Here is a 24715-nt window from a genome sequence, read left to right as displayed (position 1 = left end):
CGACCCAGGCGGTAATTTACCGCCTGGGTCGTAATGAGGCCCAACAACTTTTTGAACAAATGTTAGATAACGTGATGTAAGTATTCATTAAAAAGACACCAGACCTCAAAAACCCTATAGCCTTACCGAGTCCCTGTGATCTGCATGCATCAGCAGTACAGAAACAGCTAGCTTGCCCTCCTCCCTCTACTCCGAACTTCCCACTCCATCCAACTCAAACCCAACCCATCTCTTGCATGTCCCTAAGTACCAAGTGGTCATAGAAATGGCAAAGTTACACTATTTAAGACCCCATAATATAGCATTTCCACAACAATTCCAAAAACATGACATAACATTTACAAAAACAATTCATGAATCCATGCAACATTCCAGGAAATTAGTATTAGCTATGAAAACAGCTTTGAAAAGTTTAGCAGTATCCGTAAGTGTAACAGCTTGAGGGGCCTATGATTTTTAAACAGACAGCCACTTCAGTAGTAGAGTTTTAAATAAATCAGTAACACATTAGTTAATTACTTTATTTTATACATTCAGTTATAGGTGCAAGACATCTGGTGGTTACATATTATGTATTTTCTCAAAATAGGTCTGAGCAACAGTTTCCTTAAGTGAGAGTATGCATATGAAAATCATTAGGTTTTCAGAATCCCTTAAACACATACACATGTTCTCCAAGCCATTATGTCAGGGTAAAATGTCCCTATGAAAATGGTCAGCTAGTACAACTTACAAACTGCTGGTTACAAATATCAGCTGTTCGAATATTGATCTAGAGAAGAAAAGGGAAAGCATGCAAAAGATGCATATAAACTGTTGATTTTTGTTACGATCACCCTAGTCAACTATGAAGGTAAGCGAGCAGAAGGTAAACATAGCCATTCACAAGACAAACCGCCCTGCTAAAGTAACCTTGGCAACAATGGTTCAAAGAAATGTCATCTCTTGTGATTCACTGCATTTATTGACTTCCATCATACAACCCCCCTTTCAATGACAGATTCACAGGCAGATCTACAAACCTAGTACCTAGTAGTGCACGATAAGTACCTCCCAGTGCAAAGGGAGTTCAACAATTGGTTGGAACAGTGCACCAAAGCTGCAGCTAAGTACCTGGCCTCTAACCTGGAAGACCTGAAGTCCCAAGCAAGAAAGGAGCAACAAAACAGACACACTTTCTGCAATAAGAATCTCCTAACAGAGATCGTGCCACTTCTGCTACCGTGAAGCACCAACCTTCTAATCCCTTCCAAATCCTCAAAACCTCATACATCCTACCTAATAAGAAAGTATGGAAGAAGATCAAGATAGATGACCTAAATGCAGACCTGGAGAATTAAAGGCCAACAACTGCTGCTTGGCACCCCATGGACACCATGCGGTGCCAAGTGAGGACTGTCCCGAGTGAGGACTGTGCATGATCAAGAGGCGGCTCTCGGATGCTCTGGACAAGGATGTATCCATGAAGCCCTTCAATCCTTCAGGAAACAAACCGGCTACCAAATGGTACAGTCTCACACTGAACAACCTTCAGAAAATAGTTAAGAAATTGGAACTAGTCTGGAGGAAGAATCACAACAATAATAACAAGAACCAAGTAGCATGCCCATGATAACTGACACTACCCGGCAGAGGTACTAAGACCAACAAAAAGACTGCCAGATCAAAACATCAAGCTTATAGACCACTCACTCTGCCATCTAAAGGAGATGAGGTTAAACTCATCAATATCTTCAGAACCCCACCTGCCTGCAACAACACTCCACACCCTGCAAGTGCTCTGTAAACCCTTAAATTTCATCAGGAAATTTGAATGTATTCAGCAAAACTAGTGGACAAGAAATCTAATGGGACTGCAAGCCAATTGTGGGTAAAATGTTACCCATGACACACCTTTGTGATGCTTTGGGACCCATCAGCAATCCAGAATGTGCTGAACTTATGAGTTCAAGCAACCAAGTCAGTTCCTTAGCGGGCTTCAAAACAATCTAGGGTCGACAAGCCTGCTTCAGGCACAGTTCAATTCTTCCACAGGACAAAGACTGGACCATTGAGACTTCAAAACAGCTTTAGTTTGGTTTAAACCCCTCCTACTAAGAGTGCCAGTGAACCAACTGGACCCGGTGATCCAGTGAACTACATACCTATTTGAAAAATTACTAACCCATCCATGCTCCCAGACAGCTTTGCCTACTGGCAAGCCCTTAACTGCATCAAACTACATTCTCCTGCTAGCCCATGTCATGTAAGTGCAGCATAAATTACCTACAAATAAAAAAAAAATTGGGATGCGTATGACATGGGAGAATAGGCCACAGGGAGACCAGCATGTCATACTACTGGACAAAACAATATTTCAGGTGAGAACCCTGACGTACTTGAAATGTTGAAGCGGGTGCAGGAAATTATTAGAGTAAAAAAATGCAAACAATAAATATGTATTTCTGATGAGAGGAATTAGATTGGTTGCCAGAGGTAAACTTGATTATTCAGTAAGGTCCTGTTCCGACTTCTGATGAAAAAGAGTAAAATATTCTAATAAGTTCAATATGAATCAAAAGATAGATATTTGACTGTGGTGTATTGCACTGTTCCATTGAATCTGTTCATTAAGGCATTGCCTCAACATTTTGAATCTAAATATGCATCTTTATTCTTGCAAAGTTTCATTTTTCCTCAAGAACATTCAGTCTGACATGGAAGCTTTGAGAAAAAGTACAATCATATTATCTCTTGCTTATGTTTTCCCACAGAGGTAAAATTAAGACAAATGTATTGTCTTACAGTGATTCCCTTCCAGATATCATTAACACATTGTAATTAACACGCTTAGGAGGAATCAACCCTCAAACACTCATTTACATTTGCATATTTAAAAGCCCCCTGTGCCGATGAAGGCTGTGTTGCATTTACTTTATATGGAACATTCAAATAAAGACATCTGTGGTAACAATTAACAATGCATTACAAAAGCAACACATTAAATGCAGTTTATGATATGCATTTCTCTGTGAATATGTTATAGTAAACTGTACATGCATGCATATACTTGTAAATGTATTTGGATTCTATATAGTTTTGACTGGTAATCCATAAATATGAGAATGCCAACATGATACTCAATCTTTTATCATCTGTGTACAATCGACTCGATTTGCTAAAACATGCAAATCTAGAATCATAAAAAGAGATAATTTCAGTATGACTATTTACCATGTTGTTTCTGTATATTACAATGTATAAGTGGCACAAGTGACAACGCCAAAAGACACATTTAGCACATAGTATGAATTTTGGCATAGAATACTTAATGTCGATGGGCCTCATCACGAGTTGGGCTGTATCCCTTAAATGCGGTGGTAACGGTATTACTGCCGCATTTAAGGGCTGTCCCTATCACGAGTTGGGTGCTAAATCGGCTGTTTTACCTCCATTTTTTTTCTGGAGGTGAAAATCCCTGTTTTCGGCTGTATTACAGCCGGCTGTATTAGCCCGCAGTATTAGCACGGAAAATTCCCCATTGGATCCAATGGACCCAATCAGGAATGGGGATTTACCATTGAGGCCCAACTGTGATCCGGTGGTAATACCACTGGACCGGTCGGTGCTAGGGCTATTACACTTGGCGGTATTACAGCCGGGAATACAGCCCAACTCGTGATGAGGCCCAATATATGCACTTTACAGAATGTAGCAAATAAACTTATAAATATAGTTCTGAGGGTTGCATTAGTAGAACACAATATCACACATCTGGTGAACGATCTAGAGTCCCTTCAGATTATCAAAACAGTGTCATTCACCAGTAAACCAATAGTACTGTCAAGCATTATCAGGCCTCTTGCTGCAGTCTGTCATATTGAATCAGGCAATTTCCTCACTGGGACCGACAACTAGCTGGGCTTGCTAGGGAACATTTCATAGGTTATTCCTAAAATACATTTTATTAAACATAGAAAAATCTGGTTTTGTGGCACCGTTTGTATTTCAATTTTGCAATGACTTTTGGTATTCTATGCACTGCTAACACCAGCTGCCATTGGTAAGTAAACAAGATGTTATGGTCAGATGAACTCTCAGGAGCCGTGGCTGTAAAACACAATAGCCCAATATTTCATAAAATGTGTGTAACTTAATTTAAAATAGAATTAAGAGAAAAGGAACCTGAGCATGACCTGGCCTTGCTCGAACTGAACGTAAACACTGATTGAACATCTGTTATATTCTGGCACTGAAGGGACACTAGGTAAATACTACATTGTTCTGAATGCAATCGATTTAAATGGATAGTATCAGAACACTTTTTATAAGACCTCCTATTGATCTTTGGTTACATTTGTTCTTTCGTATCCATCTCCATTGGCAACAAAAAATGAAAAGGTCTGTGATTAGTCACAAAATTATGCACTTAATCCATCTTCTGCTCATTTATAATTAGTTTCTAGCACAAACCAATGGCAGCCTTGAAAATTGAATGGCTATAACTCCATGTTTGAGCTATCCCATGACATAGGGGCCTCATTACGACTCAGGCGGTAAGGGTTTTTACGACAGCGTAAACAGCGCCGACCCTTACCGCCTGAGTACGAGGTCCCTTAGCGCCATGGCAGATTTAACACCTGCTTTTAGCAGGTGTTAAAATCCATGGCGCTAAGGGACCATGGAGTTAATTACGCCACCGTAATTTACGGTGGCGTAATTAACGCCTTCCCCACTCCCATTATGCCCTATGGGGCAAAAATGGGGAAGGGTAAATGGGGATTGGGGACTTACCGCCCCGCCAAGGTCGGAATGGGGCGGTAAGTCCGCCAACCACCATTACGTTTACGCCATGGTGGTAAAGTCACGGCCCAGGCGGTAACTTACCGCCTGGGTCGTAATGAGGCCCATAGACATGATTTCGATGGAGCAGATCAACCTAGAAAAACTTATTAACAGAGCACAGCAACAACACCAACCCTGCATTTAAAAGTTCAGTAGCTATTTATACGTTTGTTATTTGGGCATAATTGGGCAAAGTAACATGTTGTGCAACTACTGCCTAGCAACATTTTGAAATCATTCCTACCGTTTCCTGAAGTGGCATCTCTTTTACTAATAAATGCACAACCGTCTGCATCCAATTCTGCACAACAAACTAGCACTACAGTAAGAGAAGACTGAGCCAGTCAACCAACCAGGGGGTTAAGCTTAAATGAGGCATGTGGTGCTATTCACATACCTAATCGTGTTAATTAGTCAAAAAATATCTTTGGTGCTAACTTTCATTAAATAAAGTGCAAAGTTTAGCAGCAGTGGTTTCTTCAAACTAGTCGTAAAACATGTAAATAAGAATGCTACCTGAATTAATATGGATGATAAATGAGGCAGGACATTTATTTACATCATGCCCGTGCTGGCATTTTTAAATCTAACCCTTGGTTTAGCAAATGCTCTGTTTTTTTGTGTTCAATCATGATTTAATTTCTTTTACTTTAAAGGGAGATAAGGCACTGTGAAATAAAAAAAAATGTAATAAATCGACGTTTTAAGAAAAATATCACAAAGAAATAACCATAAGAAATACATTGGCCCTCATTACAACTCAGGCGTTAAGGGTTTAACGCCTGATTACAAGTGTCCCTTTGCGGGTTGGTGTTTAACGCCTGCTTTTAGCAGGCGTTAAAAATCCAACCGGCAAAGGGACTTTGGAGCTAATTACGGCACCGTAATTTACGGTGCCGTAATTAGCGCCTTCCCCATTCCCATTATGCCCTATGGGGGCAAAAATGGGAATGGGGAAGGGCAAATGGTGAATGGGGAATTACCGCCCCACTCACCTTGGAATGGGGCGGTAATTCCGCCATCCACCATGGTGGAATCGTAACCTTAGCGGCATGGACCATGGTGCTAATAGCACCATGGTCTTCCGCCAAGGTTGTAATGAGGGCCACTGACTAAACACCAACGTTTTAGGAGAACGGAATGTCTTTTGACAAGGACACCAAAACCCACACGCTCCCATAACAGGAGGGAAATGCCACACCTTGAGTACAGAAAATGTATCCAGAAGCCACCTAAACAAATTCTGAGCTGCGCCAGAAATATTGGACCACATGGGTGCTGTGTTTTGCTGAAATGTTTTAGATGAATGTATCATGCTCCAATGTACCAGGTTCTTCAAACAAAGAAAAAGGGGGAGTGAATGTGTTCCTATGGTCATTATTGATACTGGCAAGAAAGGGCATAGTACAAGTGGGACTAGAGGATGGGAAGGGAGACAGAGTTGGAATTCTATGTGGTCCTGTTTTTGAAGGTTCTATAAACTCCTCGTGCAATCTCTGTTACCAAACAACACCACACAGTCCATTGATGGCTGTGCTTACTATGTTTTTAGGCCAGGAAAAGAGATAAGAAAGTCAGAGGATCCTTAGACTTTCCCCTCCTTCCTCTTTATCTTATCTAAAAACACTGGCATAGAAAAGAGAGGTAAGAAGTTCAGAAAAATGGGAAACTGACCAAACAACAGTCAAGACACAGAGAAGCATGTGTGGTACAGTATGTAGAAAGACATACTAGCTTGTGGTGAAACTTCCAAAGAATGTGAAAATGTTCCAACTTACAAGAGTAGCAGGGACCCATGGTCAGTACGAAGTACTGTAGAAACAAAGGAACACAAGATGTTCGGAAGTCAACCTCACTGGAACAGCAGAGGTGAGCAGGAGGCAGGGATTCCACATTATTCCTTAGGGGTTATCCTTAAGGACAAAGTATTACGACTGAAAAAGCTGCCCATCTATATGTTTTACTATGGGCCCAGCTAGAGATGCAGAAGATTTAAAAGATGCCACTTATTGGTTGTGCTCAAAGGAGATTAGGTACTTAAGCAATGTGATTTCCCAGATCCAGGCAACATTTGGCATGATCGGCACAGCATCATGCCAGGTTAGAGTTGGAGGACTCCGATCAGTAACTGGGAATCATTTGGCGCAAACACTGATGTAGGGGCCTTTCTCTGTACATTGGATTGGCCAGCGAGCTCATCCTGAGGGATGACCTACGAATGGATGTTCTAACGTGATTTCTAGTATAAGGACTTCAAAGGCCTATCAGTATACAGCCCAGATATCAGCAGCACCCGGATATAAAGAGGTTTGATTTTATTTAGCTTATGAAAAAAAGGGACGAGCTCAGAAAGAATCAAAAGGAATCAGAGAATGGAAAATATAGCGTTAAGATCTGTTTCAAATCTTGCTGCTGTACACCTCTGCACACACATTCTTTAGACCACATCCAAGACTATGCAGGCTATAGTGGGAGAAAGCTTGCTGTATGGTAGTTTGGAAGGACTCAGACTCTCCTAGATTTTAAAAGCAGTTCAGGAATCGAAACATCCACCTACTTGCAGAATCTGGATAACCCAGGAAGAGTGAGCTTGCACAATTATGCAAATTAACTAAAGGTGAACTAGACAGGTTGTAATGGACCCCACAAATTCCATTCAATAATCCATAAAAGGGAGAGAGCATTCTTGGGAAATCAAGTACATATATATAAGCATATCTATTTCTAAGTTAAAGTGCAGTGCAATTAAGTGCAAATGAACAAACGCCAATCAGTAACGCAAAACCAGTAATTTCATACAGCATAAAAACAGTGCAAAAGTGAAAACAATGAAAAAATCTATTACTCAAATTCCAGGCATCTCACGTTACCTCTTCTTTACGGCAGGGGAGCCTGCACACAAATATAGAGAAACAAATATGCTTCCTTAAATTAACTTAACTTGGGTAGAGTGTTCTCTTTCTCCATCACAAAATCATAAATAAGAAAACAGTGGCACTGTGCTGCAACAACAGGCTCAATAATACATGAATACAAGGATTGCAAGTATTAGCAGCACTGAAACTGTTTTCAGAGATATTTTCTGACATCTGTGCTGTTTTGTCTAGAGAACCTGGCCATTCGAGGTTGGTCAGGGCCAAGGGAACAAGAAAAGTGTGTGCTTTCCTGTTCTCCTGGGCATCACTTGAACATGTCTGGGCAGTGCAGGAAGGCTTCAAAACCTATGCCTCAGGAATCAGACAGCCTCTACATACAGGCTTTATAATATAGTGTTTTCCTCCTAGAGTGTTGTCTTGAATGTGAATGTTCCCTTTTAACTAGGGAGCCTGCCATGCATTATTTTACAACCGTACCTCTAATTCTACCATACAACATTTCAGTGGCTTTTTTAACAATTCACCACATACAAAGTACGAAACCTGTTTCCTCCTTCTCTCCCCCCCACGCCCCCAGGCCAAGGTGGTATGACTCGGAGAGTCTATCAAACTCTCCTTTTGTGTCCCTGTGAGGAATCCCAGGATATCGTCACTGCTTCCATGGGGGGAGCCCCTTCCCATGAGTACAGGGAGGTCAGGCCGATCTCATGGGGAGGGAAAACCCCTATGGGACCAGTGACAACTATCAGGGGAGAACGCAGTATTCCCACTCTACACCCCTACCTCCCTCATCCTCCTACCTTACATCTACCTCTATATGTTTTTGCAAGGTAGAAAACTCCAGCCTCGTAGGACATAGTGAGACGAGGAAAAGAAGGGACAACCCATACAGAGTACGTAAAGGAACGGAGATTAGGAGGATCCCACCTAACCCAGCGGAGAGTAATAAGGATAACACTGGGGTGAAGATCATCTGCGGAGGAATAGCGAGCTCAACGTGGAACCAAGATACTTGTTCCATTCAATGTGGACATTTCAAATACATAAAAATGGAAGAAGGACTGCAAAGTTTGTCCAATCCACCCTGGAGGAGACCCGCGAGAGCCTGCAAGGCTCAGAAGGGAAGAACGCAGACCAGGATGCCAAAAAGGAAGCGAGGAGCACAGGGCTGGTCCAGAGTGGGAGAACCACTTGACAGCCCTGCCGGAGACGCTCCAGGCATTCCTTACCAAGGGACGGCACGAAAATGGAGAGCCGCGCAACCCACAGAAGGTGTGCTGCCACAGAGCCGCCGCAGCAAGAAGGCAGACCACGAGAGCTGGAGAAACCGCACAGCTGATTTCAGATCCCAGGAAAGACACAGGACAATCGTGAGAGAACAAGAGAAGGTATGAGAGAAGGTACGCTCATCGCTGAGAGGGCGCTGGGGCCCCAAGGAGGTGGTGGAGTGCCCAAAACGGGAGAGCAAGCCAGACATCCAGGGTCTATGACCCTTACCAAAGGGAAGAACAAAAATCATATTTTGGGTCGCAGGATAGAACTTGGGAGGAGAGTGAACCAAGTCCATAAGAACAGAAAGCCACACACAAGAGAAGCGAGTCTGGGACGCGCACCTACAAGAAAGCCGAGAATACAGGGTCTGGGACCTTAACGCAGGGGAAGAGACGCAGTCATACCTTGAGGGGCACGATAGTACTTCGCAGGAGAGAAAATCAAGTCTTTCAAGAAGGAAATCCACATAAGAAGGCCAGGGGAAGGGAGACATTCCTCCAGAAGACACTGTTATTTAGGAAGCCCAAGAAAGGCCAGGGGTAGGGATACATTTCCCCAACAGAGACTTGAGCAACCCAAAGACCTGAGGATGATTGGGGGAGGGAGTCATCCCCCTAACACAGTGAACTGGGGCAGAGGGCAGGGAGTCACCCCCCTGGTCAAGAACGCTGAAGAACCATATATTCTGAAGACATCCTAGTGAAAACAACTATGATAAAGAAGGAACACTGATTGTGAACTATGTTTTGAGAAACCCACTGAAGCTGGAACTTTATGTTACTTTCGAACGAAACTACAACCTGAAGAAGGGAAACGTCCTCTCAGAACACAGTCTCAATTTGGAGTTGTTGAAAACCCTCCAGTTATTTAGTACAGTTCAGAATGTAATGGAAGGCACAAAGGGTTTTTGACATAGGACGGTGAACTCTTTTACTTTGGATATCACAGCAGTTTCTATAATATTTTTAGTTGAGGCAGGGAAACCCCTCTTAGTATTAGGGATGGTTAGGGTGTTTCCTCCTTTATTTTCATCTAATAAAAGTATTTGCCAATCATCATGCCACCATTGTGTCAGACTCATACTTCTGCACCCTTAAAGTCCCTGAGCACTCATTCTACACATAGCCAATTCTTTGCTCTGATACCTTTGTCAGTGGGCAAGACTTTACCAGAAACACATCCAGCTATCAGTAGGAAGGAATCCAATATGATTATCTGGTAGCAGCCCTCACAACTCCCAGGAAATCTCTAACACATCTAATGGCAATCACGCATCCACAACATGACAAAGTAATATTATCACCACAAAACGAACTGCCTCCATTAAAGTTCTGCTGGCCAATAAAGAAAACTTTTGGCCCTTTTTTTGATTACCATTTCTACTTTTATCCCAAAGATAACTATCACTCACCCTTATGTTTACATTTCCCTACATGCTGTGAGTTAAGTTTGCACGTTTTTGTCACATTGACTTTTCCCACGCTTACACTTTCCCTCTCCCCCTGATTCCTTTCACCCCACAGACGGCTGCCAAACCAGCTGGGGTCTTAATGTGCCTCTACACAGACAAGGCTTAGTGATTTAAGACCACTATGGTGGTGATGTGCACAGTATAACAGACTAATGACATAGAACAATTGCATTTGGCAGTACAGTTCATTTTACTTTGCATGCAGGTCTGAAAGTGCTGAGTGCGGGGAACAGTGCTCTCGTTGTGAAACATGCCCTCTTGCTATCAGAGTCCCCTCTATGGCAAGGCGGTCCTTGATGGCTGCCTCTTGCATCACCATCACGGGGTGCCAGGATACACTAAACTGGCCCTGAAAACGTCAATTTGTGCCCCATTGCAAGGGAGGGCAGCACAAGCTAGCATTTCGCCTGAAGAGCATAATGCCTTATAACATCCCAGATTGCAATATGTGGCTATATAATTAAGGTAATCCAAAGTATAACTCAGCAAATCACAGGAGAAATAGAGACATGGTGACTGCCCTCACAGTTACCATCACATATCTACTGTAAAACAAAGCTATTTTCGAAACTCCAATTCCCGGCTCGGTGTTCTGCCTCTTCCATGTATGATCATCTTGTTGTCATACATGTATACTGTTGCAAATGCATGGCTGCCAGGTGGAGTCTCAATAACCCCCTCTAGAGTTAGGTGGTGAATTCCTTTATCGTCCACACAGTAGCCGCCGCTGTGATCATGCCCCGCTATGTAGCACACTACACATGCATGTGCATGCAAGACAGAAAGAATAGCTGTGTAGTTCCAGGCAAGACAATGACCATGTTTAGCTCCGGGGTGAATTGGGACGTGACCTGGAATGAAGGAAAACAAAAATGAGATGCAGACTTTTAACAAACAATATTTCTACTCATCTAACCTAAGGCTGCAAACACCATGTTTATTTTCCAAAATCAATATGGAATTTGTTCTTTTGTATTTTTTGTGGATTTATTCCAGCGGATAACACAACATTTCAAGGATCCATCTCCTAAGGTCCTTAGGCACACGTATATTGAATATTTTGCTTATGCCACTTTGAAGCATGCATCGTATGGATACAATAAAAACATATTTGCTAATACACTGTAGGATTTCCAATGACAACTCCTAAACTGTTGGTAAAGGCGCAATATGGTATATGGTGTTATACGGAAGGTGCTACCGCGTCTCACCCTCTGGTGTCCCACTTACACTCCCCATAGACACCTCATCCAGGTGATCCTTCCGCACTGGTCCACCCCCAGGAACTGGATTCAAAAGCGATGGCCGTGTCCTGGCCACCTGGATGACAGATCCCCGGGGACTAGCAGATGAGACACCTTCAGGTTTCTCACAATCCATACCTCTAACTGCCATAAGCTGCAACCTACATCTGAAGCATTAGGGCCCACTATGGCATCTCTGGAGACCCGTGCTTCGTTAGCTTCTTTTTACAACAGCTTTTTTTGTTGTTCTGCTCTCTACTAGAATTATTTTCAGGAGTGTATCTGTGTTTTTGTGTTCTAAATAATTATTCTTCATTGTGCTCCTACAGCTGTGATCTGCTATCGGTGACCACTAGAGTTGTCTTTCAAAACTGTAAATGTGTTTAAATAACATTGCCATACAGTGCTCTTAGATTAACTGACCTGATATTAGTGCTGTATCTCTTCTCTCGCATTTTTCATTTCTGCTCGTCTCCCAAAGCCACTCTTGCGTCACAGTATTCTGCAATCACGCTGCAGATCCCCAGAAACTACATCTCCAAGCATGCATAGGGTATTTAGAACCCTAAGCAAGCAAGTGAGCGCCGGCGCATGTGCCCGGTTTGCACAAGCTCGCATTTGGGAGCCATTTGGGAGCGTCTCTCTAGCCCTGCGGATGCCATAATCCACTGATAACAAGGTGAGCTTTCTTCTCCGCCTACTCTTACTGCGAATACACTAACACTCAACTGTCTATTCACAAACTATTCCTTAAAGCAAAAAATGCTGCAATTGAACAATTTCATGGCCACTGCGCTAGAAACCAACCGACACGAGCAACAGAAACTGGCAGCACACTACCTAGCCATGCACTTTGAAGCGGACCCAGTGCTGCGCAATGTCAAACACCAACTAACATGGACTGCTCCTCTTAAACAAACCATAGATGTCCCTGCTGTGGCACAACCCTCTGATCTACCCTCAATGCTTCTGCCATCCAGAAAATCAGAAACCTCTATGCCCAGCATGCCAGCTGGCAACCTCTGAGCAAAAGCACCCACGCAGGTATCTGAAGTCTCTAATACCTATATTACAACTGAACCCCAAGCATATCTGAAAACAGCCTTACTAAATACTAGATCACTGGCATGGCAGCTAATCAAATTGAAGATTATGTTCTGGAGTCGCAGGATGACGTATTTGCTAATACTGAAACCCGGCTGCAGGAGTTGGCAACCCATGTCGCACTTGCTGCTAGCACTGATGGATATAACATCCTATGAGTAGATCCGGGCAGGTCCAGGTGTGGGGGAGTCGCATTGATCGTTAAGGACCACATACAAATTCACAGTACTACTATATCAGATCTTCATCCCTGTGAATCTATGATGGTCAAAATAAATATTAGTGCCACATCCAGCCTGAGCCTATTAATACTGTATAGGCTACCCAATAAAACTGTAGATTTCGAGGAACAACTGCTGGCTATTCTAGGTGCCTCACTGAAGTCACCCTCTCATATCCGTGTAGTAGGGAGACTTCCATTTTTGGCCAAATTATCCTTTGGACCTGGATTCTGTGTCTTTACTGAATATGCTGGATGCATCTCGTTTCTCACAAAATATTACAACTCCTACACACAGTGGGTGTCATATCCTGGACTGGATATTAACCAGGAACATCAGTATCTCACCTATCGAAGTTGATGCCTGTCCCTTGTCCGACCACTCATGTTTTCAGTTTAGCCTCCTAATGCCTCACGCCCTGAACCCTGGTCCCCCTGAGGCAACACAACCTATCATGATTTGAAATACCAGGAAAGTAACCTCCACTGCATTCTCTTCTGTGATGCTCCTGCAACTGGCCAGTATACCGAATGACTTGATCCTGGAAAACCTTACTAAACAATTTAGAACAATCAGCAACACTTCTGAAATAAAAGACAACTCAAAAGAGTCTGGCGCAAGATCCCCAGTCCTCAATCACTGAGCGCATATAAACAGGCAGTATACAACTTTAAAACAGCTATTGTAGAGGCGAAATCATCTTACCTTAACAACAGACTTACGAATGCTTGCTCAAGTTCCAGTGAACTGTTAAAAATCCTCAATGAATTCGGGGATAAACCAAGCACCAATCATGATCTTGTTAAAGATTATGCATGGTGCCCGACAATCCACAATGAATTCTCCTCTAAGATTCTGGGCCACCTACAGACGATCAAAGACCTACAGGGGAGCACGGGCGGGCCTAGAGCTACACCCCCCCCACCCCTCTCACATGTCATTTGTCCTCAAACGAAAAATGCCACCTTTAGCTTTACCTCTTGTTTATAGGGAGAAATCTATAAAAGCATCCATGAGATGAAACCAACATCCTGTTTGGGAGACAGTTGCCCAGCCAACATCCTGAAAGAAGCCCTTCAGTCATTGTTTCCCTGGATAACGAGACTCATCAATCTCTCCATCAGTGAGGGCTTGGTCCCAGTGTCCCTGAAAGAGGACTGGATCACGCCTCTGCTCAAGAAAAGTAACTTGGAACCATCAGTAGCCAAAACCTATTGACACATCATGAATGTACAATTCTTTCTTAAAATCATGGAAAAGGCAGACTATTTACAGCTGCAGGGCTTCATTGAAGAACACGCCATCCTCAGGGTTTGTCAGTCAGGCTTCAGAGCTAAGCATGGGACAGAAACCGCTATGCTGGATCTTAAATCTATCGTGGTCAGCATAGTCGAGCAAGGACATCCTGCCCTGCTTATGTTGTTAGATCTCTCTCTCTTGATGTCCAGATTAAGGGATCAGGCACGTTGATCGGATTCGGCAGCTCAATGGATTGCCTCCTTTCTCAGGTCACGTACCTCCAGAATCTCAGTTGGTTGTGCAAGTTCCACTCCTAATGCCCAAACCTGTGGTGTTCCCCAGGGCTTGTGGATTTGCTCCCATGCTCTTTAATGTCTACATGAGGCCTCCCCTTTTGGGCCACCTGGGTGTCCATTATACCAACCATCCCGACAACACCCAGGTCGCCCTTGAGATCACTGTGGACTACGCACAGGACTCCATCGCTATTAACACAGTGTATCGCGCTATACAGTGCTGGATGGCCGATAACTCCCTGGCCCTTAACAAAGGAAAAACAAAGCACCGGATTATGGCCTCTGCCCCAAGGCTCAAGAAACTCAGTCTGGCATACAGTAGTTTTAGTATTGCCGGCAATTCCATCAGTGTAGCCAAAAGCATAAAGACACTCTGTGTGTTCCTTGACGCCAAGCTTACTATGAAATCACACGTTTCTCACACCCAGTACTCCTGCCCATTTACAACAAAGCACATACACCACATTCAGCCTTTTATCTCAGCCAGTAACTATTCCGTTCTAGCCACTGCCTTAGTGAACTCAAAACTAGATTACTGCAACAGTCTGCTGGCTGGCACCACGCAAACCAATCTGCACTCCCTCCAGGTTTCTCAAAACGGCGTAATATGTGCCATTTTTGGCCTTGCAAGACAAAATCATGTATCTGATGCCAGAGGCTAGCTACACTGGCTTTCCATTAGACATAGGATCATCTACAAGATCCTGACACTTTCCTATTAGTGTTGGACTGATACGGTCCCACAATATCTGAAGGACTGGACAAAAGTAAACATATTGTGCCGCCTCTTGCGTTCCCAGGACAACCTTAAAATGGTTCAACCCAAATATAAGCTTGTCAGGTTTGGCGGTACAATCTTTCGCCTGTAATGCATTACCAGCCTCCATTAGAGTTGCAGGCTCGATTGGTCTCTTCCAAAAGCTGGTGAAGCACCAGCTCTTTGATCTCATCCCAGGCTAAAGAGCTATGCTTGTTCATCTTTTCTCCCCCCGTCTCTGAAAATTGTTTTTGAAAATGATAACTGTCCTGTCTTATTTGTTCCTTGTTTTACTGTGCGCCCCTGGGGCGCATGGGCATGTGGAGCATTATAAAAATGTTCTAATAATAATAATAATACCATGGCCCCCTTATGCCCTGTCAAGCCTAAAAAAGTATTGAAGCACAATTATTGGTTCAATACTGAGATAATTGTGCTTAGGAAAGACAAGCACACAGCTGAACAGAGCTAGAGGAAGAACCCATGTGCCGTCACACTTGTAGCATATAAAACAACTGTCCAAAAATATAAAAAGGCTATTCTAATAGTCAAGCAAACACATTTCAATGACAGAATTGCCACCGCCAAATCTAGCTCACTTGTGCTCTTCGCCATCTGGCAGGAATTGGAGGGAAAAACCACAAAATCCAGTTTCTTGGTGAATGATGAATGTTGTCAGAACATCCAAAATGAGTTCTCTAGGAAAGTGGCATGCTACCAAAATGCTATTGACAAACGTGTCATACTCCTGGGGGAGCACGATACTGAACTTCAAGCAGTACTAGGGGAGCCAGTTACTGAAACCTAACCGCTGTCTGGCATGGAAGAATCATCAGACTCTGTGAGTCCGTTCTTCTTCAAGGAGCTATCAGAGTTCGAGGTTCAAAACATTGTGCAAGCCTTAATACCTGCCTCCTGTAAAGGTGACACCTTCCCTGCCTCTCTGTTTAAAGACTATCTCCACCCATTGCTACCGTGGGTGACAAAAAAAATTAATATGTCTTTCTCTTCTCTAAAGCCCAGGTTCCCACATGCCAGCTAGACACTTGGATTTCCCCTTCTAAAAAAGGATAACTTGGATCCAACTGTAGCCAATTTTTGACTCATAGCCAATGTACTGTTTTTGCTGAAAATCCTTGACAAAACTGGCTAACTTCAGTACTGTGAATATGCTGAAGAACACAAACTACTTGGTCCCAGCCAATCTGGGTTTCATTCCAAACATGGGATGGAAACACCACTGCTGGACTTAAAGTCAAACATTCTAAAAATTGTTGACAAGGGTCAAACTGTTACTACTCCTCCTGCTTGACTTATCAGCTGTGTTTGATCTGGTGATCATGAGATGCTGGTGGACCGCCTGGTCACAATAGGGAAATGCTCAGACACTGCCGCTAAATGATTCAAACCCTTCCCCGGGCCAAGACAAGCAAGAGTAACCAAAAATGACAATAATTCCTCGCCTATACTCCTTACCTGCGGCATACCACAGGGATCATGTCTTTCCCTACATCTGTTCAATGTCTATATCAGGTCCCTATGCAACCTATTAGACACTCTGGGTGTGCAGTTCACCAACTATGCAGACGACACGCAGATTCTTATTGCACTCTCGGGGGTTTACTCCACAGATGTGTAAAGAGTCAACCAAACCCCAGCAATTCAGACATGGATGGCGCAGAACACATTAGGCCGTAATAACGAGAAGACTGAGTTGCTGATCATTGGAACTGGTGCAAGGCTAAAGAAAATGGATCCGCAATACAGTCACTTTACAATTGCAGGTAATATCATTCCTGTTGTCCAGCACGTCAAAAAGCTGGGAGTCTACCTAGCCTCACAACTAACATCAAATAAACATGTAGCACATCTAAAAACATCATGTTCGTACATTCTGTAGGAGATTCTTCAGAGACCAATGCCATGACTTTGATGCCTATTAAGAGTGATGATGCTCCTTCTGCGCTGGCTTGACAGGCAGCTTCAGTCGACAGTGCAGTAGCGTCATCAGTGCATGTTGAAGCAGAAGGAAAGCAGCAACAGCCATATTCCATTCACCAAGATTCAAAATCTGCTTTCCAGTGGAAGTGTCATTTCCGTACACACAACGTGATTTGTTGACGCAGCATATCACTGAATATCCCGTATTTAAGGTACTATGTTCCCCCTTGAGCAGGGTAATTGTGAGAGAAACGAGCGACAAAGTTGAAGAGAAATATTTTGTTATGGGCTCTTCTGACATCCTTTTATTCTTGTTCATAATTGGCATCCTAACTCTGCTGTACATTGTTGCCATATGTGAAGAATCCACTGTATCACAAGTATGACACTGACACAAGAGCTACAAGTTTCAAAACCTTATTAAATTCTTAGGGTTTGGAAAAATCTCCTACTATGCCCTATAGCTATGATGGGAGTAGTCTCTACCATGAAATAATAAAGAAAACTCAGTCCTAGTCAATCTATGTCAAATCAAAATGGCCTGTATTAAAAACACCTAATGCCTGCCCTATCTCTTATACAAAAATTGTGTAAAGGGGAGTGTGTATGCAAAGGAGAGTTAATGTTATAACATAAAGGATCAAGGTGGCTGAGACAGCTCTCCTCCCCATGTTAGACAGCACGGAGTAAGGCGGCCCCTATATACAGGATGACACACTGGCTCAAGTTATCAAAAAAAGGCAGTTCAAAACGTGGGTCGAGGCCTGCTTGGCCTTCCACATTAAAGTCAGTTGTTTTCAGTTCACAAAATGTTATTTCACAGTTCAACACAAGGTTCACGTAGGTCTCCCTCTGTCGGGCTACGACCTCTCAACAAAAAGTACCTGATTCAACATCAATCTTCCTCCGCCACGCTCGGACCTCGAAATCACAGCACTTGCAGGGGGTCCCTTCCCAAGCTTCATTCACATACATCAGGGGTTCCCTTCCCCTAACTTATTTTATGTTCCAGGTCTCCCTCAGTCGAGCTCGGCCCTTTCACTGATGTGAAAGACTTTCGAGTGTGCAAGGTTTTTTCATAGGCCCACGCAGGACCACTTCAGCTCACTTTTATGTTATCTAGCCCAGTGTCTCTTGGTCTTGCTAGTTCCATAACACAATCAGAAAAGTTCAAAGAAATCTTTCTCTTAAAGCATTCACCTTTTAACTTCCCCTTTCGTCAGGATTAATCTTGAGCATTGCGCATTTCAGAGTTTGTTTACTTTGTTGCTTTATAACAAGACTTCAAACATTTTGCAAAGCCTTTGCGTGGCTATTTCCTTTCGCCAGACCACTCTGCTACTTTGTATCGCTGGCTTCACAGTTATCGGTAAGTTTTAAAGTTCACTGCTGGTTTACTTTCTTTCTGTCTCTTCAGCACATGTGCAACCTTCAATTGTGAGATACACTTTTGCAGCTTCAATCTTTCTTTGACACAAACTGGTCTTTTATGTCTTTCGCTAACTCACCGGTTGTGTTTATCTTTGGTTGTTCGTCCTCCCCAACTCCACCGTTCACCTTGGAATGAAAAGCAGGCACCAGTGCAGCACTTCAAAGGAGGGACCTCCTCCACTCTGTGGGTCTCGCCTCTTGAAAAACCATGTGGCCTCTTGGAAATGTATTTCTCTCGCTTGGCTCTCTCTGGTTCTCATCAGCTTTTGATCATCCGTCTCTTGGCAATTTGATATCCTGAGCCTGGTTTGCAGCAGCCCAGGAAGAGCTGTCCTCTCTTGGTGCCCAGCCCTGCAGATTGAGTATTTGGGCGTTTGGTAGGGATCCTCTGCCAGACTCAGTCTTTCTTTCTGCCAGCAGCGTCCTTTTATATTCCTTGGAGGTGTTCATTGGTTGCAGGTGTTTGGTCAGGGCTGGGTCTGCCTGACCTTGCCTGCCTCTATTAGTGGGACAGTCCAGTGTTAGCATGGGGCAGTCTGTCTTCGGTTTCTTAGCTTGTTAATGAGTAATCTTTATTCTTCTTAGTTGCCTCTTCTTCTTCTTAGTAATTATCGGAATTGGGGAGGGGGAGGTGTGATGGATAGAATGTCCTTTAAAGGCAGAATGGGTGTAATTGTGATTACGCACTTGACCCTGCTTGATCTCATTAGTGGGACAGGGCCACTGCATAGATATCACTAGAGGTACTCTTCCTAGTTTTAGTACATGGATAACTCAGTGGGGTAAGGGAATTATGGCAGTTGTAGTTTCCTGTTGTGCCGGTAGATAGCTTATGTACAAACACGTCAGAAAAGGAGGGATGTCTTGGTGAATAAGAATTCCGGGTTTTGTTGTTCTCAGGAGAGGACAATGGGGGATATATCAATCGTCCTCTGGGTTTAGAAGAATGGAAAACTAGGTTCCTTCTAAGGATTGGAAAATGGTTTGACTTCCCTTGGTGTTTTCTCTTTCCCTTTTCCAAGATAAAGAGTTGAGGTATGATGGGACTAGAGTGTTAGCATTCCATGGTAGTATCAGGAGGTTAGGCTGGTTCGGAGGAACATAATCTGGAGTATTGTGTCTCATCTTCAGGCATCTTCTCTGAGGTAAAGTCACGAGTTAAGACAGGGGAGGTGTAACAATATCCCATGACAGTAGAGGGAGGGTAAGATAGATCAGGGCAAGGAAAGGGAAAGGAAATGGGGGAACACCATGTCTTGCCTTCAGGCGCTATCTCCTGAGCCTCCAAGGATACCCTGCCCATGTGATCCTCCCTCGCTTGTCCGCCCCTAGGTTTGGGATCCAAGAGTGATGGCCCTCTCCTGGCCACCTGAACAAAGGATCCTCAGAGACTACCTGTGAGAACGCCCTCAGGTATCTCACATACCCTTCCCCTAAACAACTGGCCTACTGCGTAAGGAACATTTATAAGGGTTCTCCTGGAGCTTGGTTGTGGGGAATATTCTTCACTAGAGGGTTGTTGTAGACCCTCGCTTATCTAAGTCTCCACAAGTTCTTCTTCCTTATTCGCGGGACAAAATTCTAATTTATGGTTCCAATCCCCACAAAAATAACACTGTTCTATCTGTGAGGATTCTGATTCGCTTAGGGAAGTAACAGAAACTGCAGAAAAGGAATTTCTCCTTTTGTTTTTCCGGTGGTAAGAAATACATTCTGGGAGGTTGTTATTCTCTTTCCTAACTTTGTCTGAAGTCATCTCCTCTGATATCTTATCGCCCAGATTTTTCAACTCTTGGTCTTCCTCGGAGGGATTCGACTCATATTCTCTGATAATTGATGGTATGGGGGATAGACTACTTTTGCAAATAAAGTGGTCTCTTTCGCTCCTCCCCTCGTGATTATCCTCCTTATAGTTTTTATCAAGGGTTTTATCATAGTCTAGTTTTCTTGAGGGGATACTGTTTTCCAGGAGACAGGAGATTACGAGTGAGTTAGAGAGGGTGGACTTTGGGGACGATAGTTCTGTCCTTGTTTTCATGGAGGATAGCGTAGGTGTTGAAAAGATGGGGCTTAGCCCCTTGCTCCCTCTCTGGGTATCTAAGTCACTTTGTTCTTTTTCTATTTTACAAGGGTGGCAGAATTGTTTTGGGTTTGTTGGGTAAGGGTCTTTATCATTCTTAGATTTCAAGGTATCAGGGATTTCTGGCGTATGATTATGAAGGGTTACCCTTCTTGTTGTTGACTCGATTGGTTGAAACTAGAGACAGGGAGGTTCTTTGTCTTCAATGGCGAGTCATAAAAAAAATGTCCCTGCCACTTTTTAGATCCATTGGTCTCTCGGAATGTTTGTCACCGCCTTGCCAAAAACCTAGTTGGGGTAAGGTTTCCCAAGGAGTCCCACAAACTAAGAGTCCTGCCAGTTCACCTCTCTTAATCTGCATGGGTTTATACAACAGATTTGAAACGGCTACTTTTAACTGTTCTCCATTGGCTAAAAGGGGTAACACTCGTACCCCCTTCTTCTGTCTTGTTTCCACTAGAGGCATAAGGTACATGACAGAGTGGATTGGTACTTCTGCCTTAACTTCCAGGGAGATCCATATTTTATCTCTACTTGGGATCTGACAGGTATGAGGGAAGAAAAGATGGTACATGTTACTTTTCACATTTTTCCCAAGGGGAAGGATACCTTGTTAGGTTAAGGAAAAGATCTGGATTCCTTTTCTCTGCCCTGCAGTGATTTTGGAGTCCACCCCACTGGTGGAAAAAAGGGGCTGGGGGTATAACGTCTCTCTCTAAGGTGAAGGGTGTTGAAATTACCCTTCGGAGAGCTGTAATTCTTCTGCTCTCGTTCGGACACACTCAGTAAGCTACCGGATTTTAGGGTTGGTCTTTCTTCGTATGTGTGGGTTCCCCAACTTGTTTCAATTGAGTCGCAGCCCACTCCTGACACCACATGTGAGGAATCCATGGTATCGCAAGTTTGACACTGACACAAGAACTATAAGTTTCAAAACCTTTATTAAATTCTTGGTGTTTTAAAAAACTCCTACTTTACCCTATAGCTATAATGGGTTTAGTCTCTATCATCATATGATAAAGAAAACTCAGTCCTAGTCAGTCTATATCAAATCAATATGGCCTATACTAAAATAAAAAACGACTGCCTGCCCTATCTCTTTTACAAAAATGGTGTAAAGGGGAGTGCGTATGTAAAGGAAAGTCTGTTTTAGAACATAAAGGATCAAGGTGGCTCAGTCAGCTCTCCTCCCCAAGTTGGACAGCACGGAGTAAGGCAGCCCCCATATAAGGATGACACACTCTGGCTCAGGTTATCAAGAAAAGGCAGTTCAAAACATGGGTCGATGCCCGCATGACCTTTCACGTTAAAGTCAGCTGTTTTCAGTTCACAAAATGTTATTTCACAGTTCAACAAAAGGTTCATGTAGGTTCTAGGTCTCCCTCAGTCGGGCTGTGACCTTGCACTGATGTTATTTCACAGTTCAACAAAAGGTTCATGTAGGTTCTAGGTCTCCCTCAGTCGGGCTGTGACCTTGCACTGATGTTGAAGACTTTCGAGTGTGCAATGTTTTTTCATAGACCTCCGCAGAACCACTACTACTTACACTCCAGCTCACTTTTATGTTATTTGCCACAGTGTCTCCTGGTCTTGGTAGTTCCATAACACAATCAGAAAAGTTAAAAGAAATCTTTCTCTTAAAGCATTCACCTTTTAACTCACCTTTCGTCTTCATTAATCTTGACGATTGCGCATTTCAGAGTTCGTTTATGAAGGCTCACACTCAACAAAGCACGTAATATCCAATAGAGCAAATAAAGGACACACCCCACGAGGGAATGAGACCAGGAGATGAATTGCAATGAAAACACATTTTATATAAGATAAAATTAGCAAGCACAGAACTCTGCTGCCTGAAGGTGCTCTGCCAAAAAATACACGGGCAGCACATTAAAAAGGCACCACGCGTCAAAAGTGACATCACGTATAGGTAACAGACCAACAGAATTGATTGGCTAGGTACATATACTAATCCCAGCTCCATATGGGATGCCTAGGTTCCATTGGTTGCTGTCTCTTCGTCAGTCACAGTGCACATGGTCAGCTCGGCTTATCGTCGTGGTGAGGGTCAGAACAAAGAGGCGCTACAATGCTAACTGTCTAAGCTAAACAACAGGAACTGGTAGAGAAAGAATAATGGCGAACATAAAAATCATTACATGAATGGGGGCACTTCGAAACATTGGCAGATATACTGGCATTCCAACCGCTGCCCTCATGGATTCACAGAGCCTGGGGCCCAAATTCCCAGGAGTCTCATAGTGGGTATTGATCTACACTGATGCCTCATGATACAAATAGACATGTGTTAGTTTTAGGGAAAATATATAGGTGCACGGGATTGGGTCTGTGGTGGGTGTCCTGGAATGGTCAGTGCGAGGGGGTCAAATTTGTATCTATATCAAAGAGTATGGAGGGCAAGAGACCGGTGGATCGTCGCCTGGCAGGGTAGGGGTCGGGAGAGCATGGGCAGGTTAGTGGAGATGGATGGGCACATAAACTGGGGCCTGTCCTGCTCTCACACAGTGCAATGAGCTCATCTGGCACGAAACGATACGAACATTTGCAACAATAAATGGCTGGACATTCGTGAGAACAAGTGTCAAGGATGGCACTCTGTCAAGAGTGGCACAGGGCCCCCAGGTAGGGTTTGGGTGGCTGTGCTGATGTAAGGTGACAGATAAGTACACACACAGCAGGAAACTCATCAAGAAAGAAAAGTAGGCAACTGTAGTTGTGAACAGAAAGGGGCAGGAAATACAAAGATACAAACAAACTGGATTCCCTTTTGGGGTGTATGCAGATATGGAAAAAAGAGTGTTCCACGGACCTTTGGAAACTCCAGCCTTCTGCACAGATTACTATTACAGAGGCCCACTCTGTCTGCTCATGGCTGGGAACAACAGCTGTGAGTGTCAGAAAACGCGACAAGGGAAGGGGCAGAGGTTGCCTGCCGGAAACCAACCGTCAAGCTCTGTACAAAGGATCAACATAAGACACAAGAGAGACAAGAACAGATATAACCAGGGACAAGGAAGTCTAAGAGAAATCTAGCAGAAGGGAATGAAGGAGAAAACAGTACAATAGAAATGGGTAAACTAAAGGGGAGGACAGAGGAGTCAAGGAAGAGAAGGACAGGGATCAAGAACAAGGGGTTGCAAACAATGAAGAGAGCAAGGGAGCAGCAGCCAGGAAAGAGGGGGGCTGCAAACAAGGAAGCAGGGCTGCAGTACCGGATGGCACAAGGTATAAAAAAACTGTAGTGGATTGCAGAGGGCTGTAGTATGCTGCAAGGCAGAGAGTCCAGAGGAGCAGGACTGAGAGCTGTAGTAGGCGGCAGACAGAGAGCCCAGAGGAGTAGGGCAGTAAGGAGCGAACCCAAAGGAACAGGGCGCTGAGGCAGAGAGACCAGAGGGTCAGGGCTGAAAGCAGAAGAGAGTAGCAGGCTTCAAGGCAGGGAGTCCAGCGGAGCAGAGCAGCAAGGAGCGAGCTCAGAGGAGCAGAGCAGCGAGGCAGGGAGCCCGGAAGGCTATGGCTGTAGGCAGCGGAGTGTAACAGGCTGCAAGGCAGGAAGTGAGGAGCAGGGCTGTGAGGCAGGGAGCCCAAAAGGCTAGGGCTGTAGGCAGCAGGGTGTAACAGGCTGCAAGGCAGGAAGAACAGAGGCGCACTGGATAAAAAGCAGGAAAATGCAGCAGCAGGAACAGCATACAAATTTGAGTCAAAAGGCTGGGAGGACTCTTGATGCAAGAGACTGAGCTCCTGCAGGCAGCTGCTTAAATACCACCCTGCCCTGTACTGAGGCAGGCTAATTGGCAGCACCTGGAGCAGCACACCTGAATACAATCTGATTCCTCCCTCTCTGGTCCTGAGATGGTGGAAGCAGCACTGATCCCTAGAGCTTCTGGGGATTGTGGTTCCAATGCTGACGAATGGGAATGGCCAGGAATTCATAGCTGTAG

At 44.0% G+C, this 24715-nt stretch overlaps 1 protein-coding gene across 7 annotated transcripts in view; it reads right to left on the bottom strand.

The window, feature by feature from the left end:
- Positions 1–507: 507 nt before the first annotated feature.
- The window catches only part of LOC138582827 (manganese-dependent ADP-ribose/CDP-alcohol diphosphatase-like), a 464319-nt gene continuing 440111 nt past the window's right edge, over positions 508–24715 (bottom strand). For all 7 annotated transcript variants that reach the window (XM_069654494.1, XM_069654497.1, XM_069654491.1 and 4 more), the window contains one exon: positions 508–11294. In XM_069654494.1, the coding sequence (XP_069510595.1) occupies positions 11002–11294 (293 nt within the window). In that variant the 3' untranslated portion in view covers positions 508–11001. The remainder of the gene's footprint in view (positions 11295–24715) is intronic.

Source organism: Ambystoma mexicanum, chromosome 3q (genome assembly GCF_040938575.1).
Source record: "Ambystoma mexicanum isolate Mex_15411 chromosome 3q, UKY_AmexF1_1, whole genome shotgun sequence".
Taxonomy (NCBI): domain Eukaryota; kingdom Metazoa; phylum Chordata; class Amphibia; order Caudata; family Ambystomatidae; genus Ambystoma; species Ambystoma mexicanum.
This window is presented reverse-complemented; position numbering and strand designations above follow the sequence as displayed.